The following is a 13,261-nucleotide window of genomic DNA, read 5'->3' as shown; positions in this document are numbered from 1 at the left end:
TTGGGCCTACCATCCACAATGAGCTTTTGATCAGAGAAACCTACAAGGTTTCCCAAAAGAATGACAGACTTCTGTCAGAGTACTTGATGACCCACCAAAGGCCAGTGGTAAGACCCTATTGCTGAAGACTCCATACGCAGCTGACACATAAAATGGAATGGCATGGCTGGAAGCCAGGAGAGAGTCAGTCCCCAGACAGTCAGCGTGTCTAGTGCCAGAAGGTGCTACATGGGCGACTGGGGGAAATGACCAATATCTGTCCAAGCAACTCATTGTCTAACCTAATTAGCAACAAATAACCTGATGTGATGCCTACACAAGTGCAATAGTGGCACACAGCCATGGTGAGAAACCAACTGCTCTTGATTTGGCTAACTGATCCACTCAGTGGTACTAGACCCATAGTTGGAGCTGGGAAACAAGTCAGAACCATACCCAAACACAAGCCCACTCTACAATATCAAGCTACCATCAATCATGGGGTACAAGAGGGCCTACACCTATCAAACTGTCTATCATATCAAAAAAGTAAGTGTTATCTCAATTTTCTGGGTGCTAACTTTCTCTCCATTGGAGAATCTGCTTCTCTTTTTTCAGATAGATGCAGATCCTAAGGAGAGACCTGCCCCAACATACCGCAAAAGGGGCCCAAATGAAACTAAGGACAATTGGCGAAACAAGCAAGGGTGATGTTTTCCTGTGAACCAGATACCAGCACAAAGGGGAGGGAGACCAACGCAGAGAAAAATCAACTCCTACCAAATCAGACAGCCAGAGCCTCAGAGGCCCCCAACACCTCAGCACTGAAGCAGACCAAAAATGAACCCAACATGGCTCAGGGAAATTTTGCGGAAGAGGGGGCGGAAAGAATGTCAGGGTCACATGTTGGGTCATGATTTGCAGAGACATTTGTCATATCAATAACTGGGGCTAACTCCACAATGCACGACCCATTTACATCAACAAGGAGGGTCCAATGGGAGGGGGTAGATCACAGATGAGCCTAAACAATGGTACCAAACTGCCTGTATTTGCTGAAAAGAAAACTAATAAATTAAATTAAAAAATAAATAAAAATTAAATTAAATTAAAATTAAAATGTTTAAAAGTAAAGAACAAATTTAGCTGATTTAGCAAAATCAGCAATTGAAAGAAAGCTGATAACTACAAAATATTAGGTCATCATAGATTTTAGAACAAAAACAAATATTACAGAAGCTTTTCACTTCACAATGACATAAGGATCATCAGAAAGCTCTAACAGTAATAAACAGGACACCTAGTATCAGGGCACAAAAATATCCAAACTGACAGGATTAAAGAGGAAATTAGACAATTCAACAATATTTGGAGATTTCAGTATTGTACTTTCAATAATGGAAAGAAGATCTAAATAAAACAAAGAAGATAAGAACACTTTAAACACTCTGTAAAAGAACCAGACTTAACAGATATCTATAGAACAGTTCCCCAAAAGTAACAAAATACACATTCTTTTCAAATGTATGTGGTGGGCTGAGGCTATAGCTCAAGTGGTAGAGTGTTTGCTTAGCCCTGTGTTACACACTGCATGAAGCCCTAGCACCACATAAAAACTCAGCATGGTGGTGCACACCTGTAACCCCAGTGCTCTGGATGTGGAGGCAGGAAGACAGAAGTTCAAGGTCATCCTCAGCTACATAGTTCAAGAACAGCCTTGGGTACATAAGACCTTGTTTCAAAACTAAATAAATAAATAAGTAAAAGCATGTGGAATTTCTCCAGGACAGACCATATACTGTGTTTTAAAAGGATTAAAAATGTGTTTTTCAGCCACAGCAAAATTAAAACTAGAAAGCAGTAATGGAAATTTGTGAAACTCACACAAATATAAAAGTAACATATTCTTAGATAACAAATGAGCCCAAACAGAAAATAAAAAACCAACAAAAATTCTTTTAGAGGTTTTTAAGGGTTATGGGAAGATAGTAGAATATATGTGATATGAAAGCAGATGGGGGAAGAGTGAGGGTGGAGTTTAAACAGGGATGAGGGTAATGAAATGGGGAGAGGGAGGGTCAATCAAATTAAGACTATATGGAAAAAACTGCTTCTTAAAAAAATAAGAGTTCGAATGAAGGTACTCTGTGGGGGTGGTTATAGCTGCTCCCAGAGCCATTGGTTATTACATGAAAATCCTAGTGCCAGGAGTGGGCTACTTCCCTGAGTTACTTATCAGGGAGGTCCCTGAGGCCCCCCAAACAATATAGACTATTACCATTGTTCTGGGCTGAACACCAGAACTAGATGGCAAAACCCTAATGTTGAAGACACCACATGGGTTGGCTGTAGAAAACAGAAATCAAGCTGGAACTGACCTGCAAGCATCCTCTTTGTTGGCAAGCCTTCAAAGGGCCAAAAGGTGCTATGACAGCTACTGGGAGAGAAAAGTCATCAACAGTCCTTGGTCAGCTGTACACTCTGCATGCTATATTACCATCCTGCCAGGCAAGATGGCAATCATGGGAGTAAGCAACCACTTTCTGACTGGACTTCACGCCTATTGCATGGGAGAGAATTCATGCCCAGTACTGTAAAGTTGGTCAAAAGCCTGTGGCTAGAAAGTTCATAGGCCCTCCTGAGGAAGCTGCTACTGTTGTTTTGGTAAATGGACAAAATGCCATTGAAACATTTATACTTATCCATATAGATTAGTGCTGCTTTCAGCTTTGGTTAGAAAAGTTTCTTTTTGCAATGGGCAGCAGTTACTACAAACACTCATAACTAACTTGTCAGTATGCTGAGAATAAATGAATGGGACATCTATGTCACCTGTACCAAGGCTTAGGGAAGATTGTGGAAGAGGGGGAGAAAGGAATATAATCTTGCTTACAAGGCTGACAATCCAAGTTTGATCCTTCTCAGAGCCCATAAAGCCACATGCAGAGATACATTCATCTGCGACCCCAGTAGGCCTATGGTAATGGGAGGCAAAGCAGGAGGATCTGGAGCTCCCAAGCCAGCTAGACTTGTGCACATGGAGTGAAGCAGCAAAAACAACAACAAGGGAGACCCCCTTTCAAGCAAACACATTAAGTGTCCTCAGACCTCCACATGTGCTCCATGACACACATACACACACCCATATACAGATACACACACAATAATTCTTTTTTTATTTTTTTAAGTATTTTATTTATTTATTTGAGAGGAGGGTGGAGAATGGGCACACCAGGGCCTCTAGCCACTGCAAACTGCAAACCAATTCTAGACACATGCACCACCACAGGCTTACATGGGTCCTGGATCCTTAGGCTTTGCAGGCAAGTGCCTTAACCACTAAGCCATCTCTCCAGCCTCACAATAATTTTTTTTTTAAGTTGGTAAGGATATAGAGAAATTGGAATTCTCCTGCATTACTGTGATGGCTCCTCAAAATGTTAATCAATTTTAATCATACCCAAAAGAAGTGAAAATAAGCACTCAAATGCACATACAAACAAACTCACAACAGCACTACTTATTATTAAAAAAAAAAGATAGAAACAAAAACCAAATATCCACTAGCAGATCAATAAAAAAACAAAATCTGATATATCCCTACAACAGACTATCTTTCAGCTGTAAAAAGGAATGGCATACCAATATATGCTACAATGTAGCTATGCCGTAAAAACCTTACTCTAAGTGAATGAAGCCATACACAAAAGGTCACTTTCCTACTTATATGAAATACCAAGAACAGATAAACCCAGAGAGCCAGGATACAAACACAGGTTGCCAGAGGCTGTGAAAGTGTAAATGGTGAGAAATGACTTCATGGAAACAGGGTTTTATTTTGCAAGGATGGAAATGCTTGGAATTATATAGAAGTGGTGGTTGTAAAACACTGAAGATATACAATAGCTACAGAATTGTTCACTTTGAAGTAGTTAACTTTATTTTGTGATTTTCACCTCAGTAAGTTGAGATTTTAAAAAAAAGCAGTGGAGGCTGGAGAGGTTGCTTAGTGGTTAAGCTCTTGTCTGTGAAGCATATGGACCCCAGTTCAAAGCTTGATTCCCCAGGACCCATGTAAGCCAGATGCACAAGGTGGCACATGCATCTGGAGTTTGTTTGCAGTGGCTAGAAGCCCTGATGCTCCCATTTTCTCTTTCCCTCTCTCTCTCTCTGTTGCTCTCAAAAAAATAAAAATAAACAAAAAGTATTTATGATAAAGTACAGAAATTAAGACTTTCATACATTCATAGTAAGAATATAAAATGGTAACAAACTTTGGAAAACAGCCTGGCAATTCCTCAGATATTTAAACATAGTTACCATATGACCCAGTGATCTATTCTTAAGCATATATCCTAGAAAAATGCAAGCCTGTCTATACAAAATCTTATAAACAAATGCTAAGCAATGTTATTCATAACAACCAAAAAATAGAAACAACACAAATGTCCATTAATTGAGGGATAAAAATATTGTATAAGGTGGAGATAGGAGGATCGTTGTGAGTTCCAGGCCAGCTGTAGACTACAGAATAAAAGTCAGGTCACCTTGGGCCACAGTCAGATGCTACCTTGAAAAAGACAAAACAAAATAATAATAATTGCTATATTCCTGTGAAGGATGCTCTAAAACTGTGAAGACTGAACATATCCAAGAATATACTAAGAGCACTGCTGTACATCTTAAATGGACTCCACGTCGACCTGTCAGTAAAGCTGTTGTAAACAAATCAGTATGTGCCCAGCCAATCTCGAATGGTACTCACCCTGGCCATCACATAAATGGCACACATTAACAACTGGTCCAGATGTCTGTCCATCACAAGTTCAGGACACTGCACTATGGAGAATTCAAAGCAGGTCCAGATTTTTTTCCTCAGTTCATCAGAAATATCAAGTTTAGCACAAAGATCCCGGAGGCGAACACCTGCTAAGTGGTAAACCTAGATAAACAAGAGTGATTCAATTCTTGGTTAATACTTCCATCTCCCAATCTCATGCTTCAGTAAGAGCAAGATGGAAAATTACCTTCCTAAAGAAGAGTGATAAAGAACTGGTCTTTCTGGGTCTGATACTGCTGCTGGTTAAAGGCTGGCCTTGTTTCTGCTGTTGTCCACCTGGAGAGATCTGTTGAAGGGCCACTTGACCAGGGACTTGCAAAGTTGTTCCTGTCACTGGTTGAGAGCTCAGACTTGCAGCCAGAGCCTGAGCACTAAGGGGCTGGATGGAGCCAGTTGCAGCTGGTGCTTGCCCCCCAACGTTGACTTGTACTGGGAAGAATGTTATCCCTCCATTTTCATTGGCAATACCTACAGTTCATTACAGAGGAAAAGGGAAAAAATAAAATACAATATATGGAGTTTCTTTTCTCCAGAGCTCCCTCGCCCCGTCAATCCGCTATCCATATTATTATTTTAGCCAAATCTTAGGTAACTTTCCAACAAATGCTAGAGAATTCAATATCCAACTCTTGTTTTCCTTACCTTGTACAGGAATGGTCACTGTTTGCCCATTGTTGGCTGTGACAGTGGCCGTTGCCATGGTGACCAAGGTCTGTCCAGGAACTGGTGTGACAGAAACAGCCTCTGCAGATACATTCTGCACAGGAACAGCATTGGCCAGGGGCTGTGGGGGGACGCGCCCAGTTGTCCCCCCATCAGAGGGGCTGTCATTCTCAAAGAGCCGCCTTCTCGTAGTACTAACTGTTGGGGAACTGTACCTATCATATAATGTGGTTGGAGATGCTATGCCTAGGATCAAAAAGAATCAGACAAAACACTTAAAACAGACAGATCTGGCTTCCATCCAAGCTTATAGTTCAAAAGGAGCTACAATGCTTGAAATACTTGATCATTTAAAAGCAAGCGACAATTGCAGAAGTCATAATACATTGCCATTCAACTACCCTTCTTAGAGGGAGGACCCTTCTTCCTGCCCATAAATCTTCTTGCCCATAAATCAAACTGGACTTTGTCTTTTCTATAAGCCCCTGATGGCAAAGGCCAGCAGTGGGGATTATTCTGTTTTCTAGACTTTATTTCTCTCAGCTTTATATTTTGCATGGGTGGATGTGCGAGTGTGCATGCATATGCATGTGTGCATGTGTGTAGTGTATAATGTGTGGCATATGCATGTAGGTAAGCAGAGGCCAGAGGGGAACATCAAGTGTGCTCCGATCATTCCATTCATCCACATATTGCTTGAGACGGGTCTCTCTCTCTCAACCCAGAGCTGCTGTCCACCAGCAGAGCCCTAGCAATTCTCCAGTCTCCAGCCCCTATAAACTGGGGTTATAGATGTACATGGCTACACCCACCTTTTTACATGAGTTCTGGGGGAGTCAAACTTGGTAGTCTCTACCAAGAGGTCTTCATGCTTAAACAGCAAGAGTACTTAACTGCTGAGTCATTTCTCCATCCCTATTTCCCTGAGCTTTTTTTATTGAAAATATATATACATACATATATATATATACACACACACACATATATACACATATATATTTGATACAAAGAAAGAGGCAGAGAGAGAGAGAGAGAAAAAAAATGGGCACTCCAGGGCCTTCAGCCACTGTAAACAAACTCCAGATGCATGTGCCTCCTTGTGCATCTGGGATACAAGGGTCCTGGAGAATCAAACCTGGATCCTTTGGCTTTGCAGGCAAATGCCTTAACTGCTAAGCCATCTCTCCAGACCTCCCTCAGCTTTTTATAAATTTTCTTTGTCCACATATAGGAAATCACTAATAGTCTAATATATGTAGTTTCGATTCAACTAAGGTTGCTTTTGTTTGTTTGTTTTGTTTTGTTTTGAGGCAAGGACTCACTCTAGCCCAGGCTGACCTAGAACTCACTCCAGCCCAGGCAGGCCTCAAAATCCCAGTAGTCCTCTGACTTCAGCCTCCCAAATGCTGGGATTGAAGGTGTGAGCCACCACATCCAGCTAATTTATTTTGTTTTAGCAGTTTGAGAATATGATTCACATATCATAATTTTACCCATTTTCTTTCTTTTCTTTTTTTTTGTTTATTTTTATTTATTTATTTGAGAATGACAGACAGAGAAAGAAAGAGGCACAGAGAAAGAATGGGCATGCCAGGGCCTCCAGCCACTGCAAACAAATTCCAGATGCATGCATCACCTTGTGCATCTGGCTTATGTGGCTCCTGGGGAATCAAGCCTCAAATGGGGTCCTTAGGCTTCACAGGTAAGCGCTTAACTGCTAAGCCATCTATCCAGCCCCCATTTTCTATATCTTACATGTTTTCTGTAATCCAATGGATTTTTGGTATATTACAAAAAAAAAAATTAATGTTGCTGAAATATAGCTATAATATAACATGACCAACTTATAACCATGTTAAACATACAATTGGGTAACAGTAAGTACACATGCAAATATTGTACAACCATTAACACTATTTCCAAAGCTTTTTAATCATTACAAACAAAAACAAAACTCATGAAAACAATATGGCTTAAGTATTCACAGTCCTATGTGTAGTTTTGAGTACAAGTAGTCCTTTTTCTCTTCTATGTCCACCTCTAAAACTGCACACTAGAAGCTCTTTCAAATTCATAAACATAGGAGGAAGGTCATAAGAGATATTGATAAGAATAAATCCTGAAGGCTATGCATTAATATTGTTCAATGGTATAAAATGGTGAACTTACTAAAGATCTGTACTTGGTATGAAGCTGCAGATTCGGAACATGCACTAATATTGCTATAAGTACAGCATAGAACTTAGGTAAGAAACAAGGACAAGGAAAATGAGGTTTAATGTCAAGTTGATTTGGGAAGGAAAAACTCTATAGAACCAGAATTGAAAAAGACCAGCTGAGGGCTGGATGGATAGTTTAGCAGATAAGGCGTTTGCCTGCAAAGCCAAAAGACCCAGGTTCAATTTCTCCAGGATCCATGTTAGCCAGATGCACAAGGGGGCACACATGGCTGGAGTTCGTTTGCAGGCTGGAGGCCCTGGTGTGCCCATTCATTCTCTCTCTCTCTATCCCGCTTTCTCTGTCAAATACATAAATAAAATATTTTAGAAAAAGACCAGCTGAAAGATCTACAATGAAGTCTGAGTAGCTAAAATGAAAGAGTGGAGCTGTTATTATTCTCTTTCAATACTGAAACAGAGGCTAGAGAGATGGCACAGCAGTTAAGGCTCTTGCTTGCAAAGCCTAATGACCAGAGTTCAGTTCCCCAGTACCCATGTAAAGCCAGATGCATAAGGTAGCACATGCATTTGGAGTTTGTTTGCAGTGGCTGGAGGCCCTGCTGTGTGCACACACACACATTCTCTCTGTGCTTGCATATGAATAAATAAAAATATTTTTTAAAATGTCTTAGGTGTAGTGGTGCATGCCTTTAATCCCAGCACTTTGGAGGCAGGAGGATTGCCATGACTTTCAGGTCAGCCTGGCATAGAGTGAAACCCTCAAAAAAAGAAGCAGATTTCATACAGCTTTTTGTTCATTTATTGACTTAGTTTGGTTTTTGGAAACAGGATCTTGCTATGTAACTATACCAGGGTAGCCTTGAATTCAAAAGCCTCCTTCCTTACTTGCCTAACTCCTGAGAGTACAGGAGTGCACTGTCATACCCAACACCGTCTGTATTCACTGAGTCCTCAAAGATTTAGCATAATGACTTTACCTTCTATAGCTAGTCCTTATCAGCTACTTTTTAAAACTGATCTAGAAACAGAAATACTCTAATGGCATCAGGGATCTGGATTTACATAATTCTTTATTTTTTAAAAATATTTATTATGGGCTGGAGAGATGGCTTAGCGGTTAAGCGCTTGCCTGTGAAGCCTAAGGACCCCGGTTCGAGGCTCGGTTCCCCAGGTCCCACGTTAGCGAGATGCACAAGGGGGCGCACGCATCTGGAGTTCGTTTGCAGAGGCTGGTAGCCCTGGCGCGCCCATTCTCTCTCTCTCCCTCTCTCTGTCCTTCTCTCTGTGTCTGTCGCTCTCAAATAAATAAATAAAAACTTTAAAAAAAAAATTTATTATTTGCAAGGAGAAAGGAGGGGTAGAGATAATGGGCACACCAGGGCCTCTTGCCACTGCAAATGGACTCCAGATGCATGTGCCACTTTGTGCATCTGGCTTTATAAAGGTATTGGAGAACTGAACCCAGGCCACCAGGCTTTGCAAGAAAGTGTCTATAAGCACTAAGCAATCTCTCTAACCCTCATAATTGTTCATCAGAAAGTAGTTGTGAGGCTAGAGGTGTAGCTCAGTGGCAGAAATGTTCCTTGCATTTGGAAGGTGCTGGGTTGAATCCCTAGCACTGATTAATGATGATAATAATAATGGCTATATCTCCTATATGTATGTTTAAACCTTGAACCTAGTGGATGACCCAAGGAGCCACCTAAAATACAAAGAAGATGAGCAGCAAACCTGCGCTTTCTGTCCTTCTTGGGGTAATACTTGCCTCAGTAACCCAAACTCAAGTGACAAAGCTAAGCAAGCTCAAGTCACTGAGTCCTCTTATCTCACTGGCCTGAGGTATGTCATTGGATCCTGCAGCTCTACCCTTAAGAAGGCTTCTCGTATTTTGATTTTAAAAGTACGGTGGCGCATGCCTTTAATGCCAGCATTCAAGAGGCTGAGGTAGGAGGATTGCCATGAGCTCGAGGCCACCCTGAGACTACAAAATGAATTCCAGGTCAGTGTGTGCTAGAGCAAGATCCTACCTTGAAAACAAACAAACAATAAAAAAAAGTAGTACATAACCAGGCATGGTGGTACACACCTGTAATCCCAACTACTCTGGCAGTTGAATCAGGAGAACTAAGAGCTACAGGCTAGCCTGGGCAACATAGTGAGATGCCAATCTTTAAATAAATAATTATAATAAATACCCTCCAAAATTTTACAAAACAATCAGGGCTGGAGAGATGGCTTAGCAGTTGAGGCTCTTGCCTGCAAAGCTTAATGACCCTGGTTTGAATCCCTACACCCACATAAAGTTAGATGCATGGAGTAGCACATGTATCTGGAGTTCATTTGCAGCAGCTGGAGGCCCTGGTATGCCCATTCTTTCTGTCTGTCTATTTTTCTCTGCTTGAAAATAAATAAATATATTTTTAAAAATAAAAATTTGCATTGACAGAATTATAAAAATCAGTGAACATTCTTTTTTGTTGTTGTTTTTGTTTGTTTGTCTTTTGTTTTTTTGATGTAAAGTCTCACACTAGCCTAGACTACCTGGAACTCACTATGTAGTCTCAGGGTGGCCTCGAACTCACAGTGACCCTCCTACCTCTACCTCCCTAGTGCATCATCACGCCCAGCATCAGTGAGAATTCTATCAGCTAGCAATGGATTCATTCTTGACTGGTTTGTCTATTTCTGCCCTTTTGTATGTTTATAGATAGATAAGCATTAACTTAAAAATGAAGATCAAGTTAAATATATAGTATTCTATCCTTTCTAAAAGATACTTGTCAGCAGGGCATGACAAGAAGATCTGACAGGAATGTCTAAATGACAGCCCACAGGCTAGACAAAGCTGAGGATAAATAGGAATGTTGCCCAACATAAAACTGTAAGCTTATTTAAAGCATTGTGGGTTCTTTTTGTGATTTTTTTTTTTTAAATCAATTTTACAGTTCTCAAGTGTGAACTTTGTAGATGATATCATGTCATGATGTCAAAAGGCTAGATATACCTAATAAAAGTTCCAGGTCATGAAGCCTGAGGGGATGGCCCAGTGACTAAGTGCTTTTGCTTACAAAGTTTGCTGGCCCGGGTTCAATTTCCCAGCAATCATGTAAAACCAGAAACAAAAAGTGATGCATGCATCTGGAGTTTATTTACCATAGGAAGAGGCCATGGTGAGCCCTTACTTACACACAGACACACACACACACACACACACACACACACACTCTCTCTCTCTCTCTCTCTCTCTCTCTCTCTCTCTCTCTCAATCTAATAAATAAAAATGTTTTAAAAAATTTAAAAAGAAGAGTTTAAGGTCAGCCTTGGCTATATAGCAAGACCTTGTTTCAAAAAGAAAATAAAAGTTCATGTTTTCTTATTTAAAAAATATTTATTTATTTATTTATTTGGGGGGGCAGACAAAGAGAGATAGAGAGAGAGAAAGAAAGAGTGAGTATGGGCACACAAGGGCCTCCTGCCTCTGCAAATGAACTTCAGATACGTGTGCCTCTTTGTGCATCTGGTTTCATGTGGGCATTGGGAAATGGAACCTGGAACATCAGGCTTTGCAAGCAAGCACCTTTCACTATGGAGGCATCTCTCCAGCCCTTCTTATGTTCTTAAATGTTGCTTTAAAAGCATTTTAAGCCAGGTGAGGTAGGCTACAAAGTAAATTCAAGGCATCTTTGGTTGCATGACACCCTGTCTCAAGACTCTCCTGCCTCTGCAAAAAGCATTTTTAAGTTTCATATGCCACTAAAATAAGTACAATACTTTCTTCATGATATAGCCTATTAATTTTACTTGTAGGTTTAAAAGAAACATAGTTCTACATTGATGGCTCAAAATACTCCTCCCAGTATTTTAAACTTACTTCTTCCAAGTCCTCCAGTATCAGCCCGAACTTCACTCACCCTTCTGGGGGTCAATGGAGAGCCAGAAATACAAACTTCATCTGCTCTTTCTAGATTCTGAGGTGGCATGACCTGTAAAGAAATGTGTGTACCATATCATGAAAGCCAGAAAGGCAATTTCACTAAAATTAAGACAAAGAAACTGATCTTGGCTTATTAGTCATGCCATAATAAAATTAGCTGTCTTGCCCATTTTCATACTAAAGCTAAAATTCTTAGTCTTAAAAAAAATCCACACCTGATCACTAGATACTATGTATGAGTCAACTTTCATTACTGATTTAGAGTGTTGGAATAGTGACCTGTCTATAGAATGAATGCTGATCTGGAAATCAAGAAAGAATAATGTACTTTTCCTTCAACACAGAAACCTTGAGGGCAATCACAAATGACTCCTGACTCTTGTTTCTTTTTGATATAGGAGTAAAATATCAACCAAACTGCCAGCCTCTCACCCCCTAAGGGAAGAAACTAAGTTTAACTACTCTGTGGTAGAAGATTATGAATAGGATATTGAATGTGCTTTCCTTACAGAAAGATGCTAAGGTATTTTCACAAACCTCTTCACATGTAGGAACTCTGTTTTCATTATCTCTAATTCTATCCCAGAGTGGGGACTCTGATTTCCATGCCAAGTGATCTAAGATTTGTTCTTCAATCTGATTAAGGTGTTTTACCACTTCTCTGCAAAGGCCATCTTCTGCTCTAATGAAAACTTCTATCACCTGAAATGAAAAAGCACACCTTGATTCACTTCATAATCACAACTGCTATAATTTTTCATGCAAAAAATTTTTAGTACAAAAGCAAAATCGAAACATCTATTTGTATATTTCACAAATATTTAGAAAAATTTATCAAATTATAATTGTAAGTTTAATGAAGCCACTTGAAGCAGCTGCTTTTCTTTTATATAAAATATTTGGCATAGTGATATATTTCAAACTTGATAAATAAAAAAGATGCCTGTATATTGAGTCTGAAAACATTACTTTTAAAACTTCCTATTAGAGTGCTTGCCTAGCATGTACAAAGCCCTGTGTTTAATAATTCCCTAGCACTACATAAACCATGCATGGTGGCAAATACCTGTAAAATCCCAGCACCTGAGAGGTGGAGGCAGGAGGATTAGGAGTTGAGGTCATTCTCAGCTACACAGTAAATTCAAGGACAGCCTGAGATACACATGACTGTATTAAAACAAAACATCCTATTAAGGGGCTGGGTACGCAATTTAGAGGTAGAATATGTGTTTAGCATGCCCTAAGCCCTGAGTTCATTCTCTAGCATCAAAATACATATCTAAATGCAAAGCTATCACACCCAAACATCTCTAAATATGAGCTGGATATAATGGTTCATACCAACACTTGAGAAGCTAACGCAAGAGGATTCCAAAAGTTCAAGGCCAAGCTGACCTACATAGTGAGTCCAAAGTGAGATCCTGTCTCTTAAACACAGGAACCAAATCAAATCATACAAATAAACAAAAGTCTAAATATTGCAAAGCCTAATGTGGTGGTTTGACTCAGATGTCTCCCATAAACTTAGGTGTTCTGAATGCTAGGTTCCCAGCCGATGGAGATTTGGGAATTAACACTTCCTAGAGGCAGTGTATTGTTGGGGGTGGGCTTATGGATATTATAGCCAGTTTCCCCTTGCCAGCGTTTGGCGCACTCTCCCGTTCC

General features: G+C 40.1%; 1 protein-coding gene across 3 annotated transcripts in view; it reads right to left on the bottom strand.

Moving 5' to 3' along the window:
- The window catches only part of Rbl2 (RB transcriptional corepressor like 2), a 72,692-nt gene that overhangs the window by 18,599 nt on the left and 40,832 nt on the right, over nucleotides 1-13,261 (bottom strand). For all 3 annotated transcript variants that reach the window (XM_004664858.2, XM_045150434.1, XM_045150441.1), the window contains exons 13-17: nucleotides 12,134-12,298; nucleotides 11,534-11,645; nucleotides 5,462-5,728; nucleotides 5,007-5,287; nucleotides 4,745-4,921 (exon numbers count right to left, since the gene is read on the bottom strand). In XM_004664858.2, coding sequence (XP_004664915.1) covers nucleotides 4,745-4,921; nucleotides 5,007-5,287; nucleotides 5,462-5,728; nucleotides 11,534-11,645; nucleotides 12,134-12,298 — 1,002 coding nt within the window. The remainder of the gene's footprint in view (nucleotides 1-4,744; nucleotides 4,922-5,006; nucleotides 5,288-5,461; nucleotides 5,729-11,533; nucleotides 11,646-12,133; nucleotides 12,299-13,261) is intronic.

The sequence above is a fragment of the Jaculus jaculus genome, chromosome 1 (assembly GCF_020740685.1).
Source record: "Jaculus jaculus isolate mJacJac1 chromosome 1, mJacJac1.mat.Y.cur, whole genome shotgun sequence".
Lineage (NCBI taxonomy): Eukaryota > Metazoa > Chordata > Mammalia > Rodentia > Dipodidae > Jaculus > Jaculus jaculus.
This window is presented reverse-complemented; position numbering and strand designations above follow the sequence as displayed.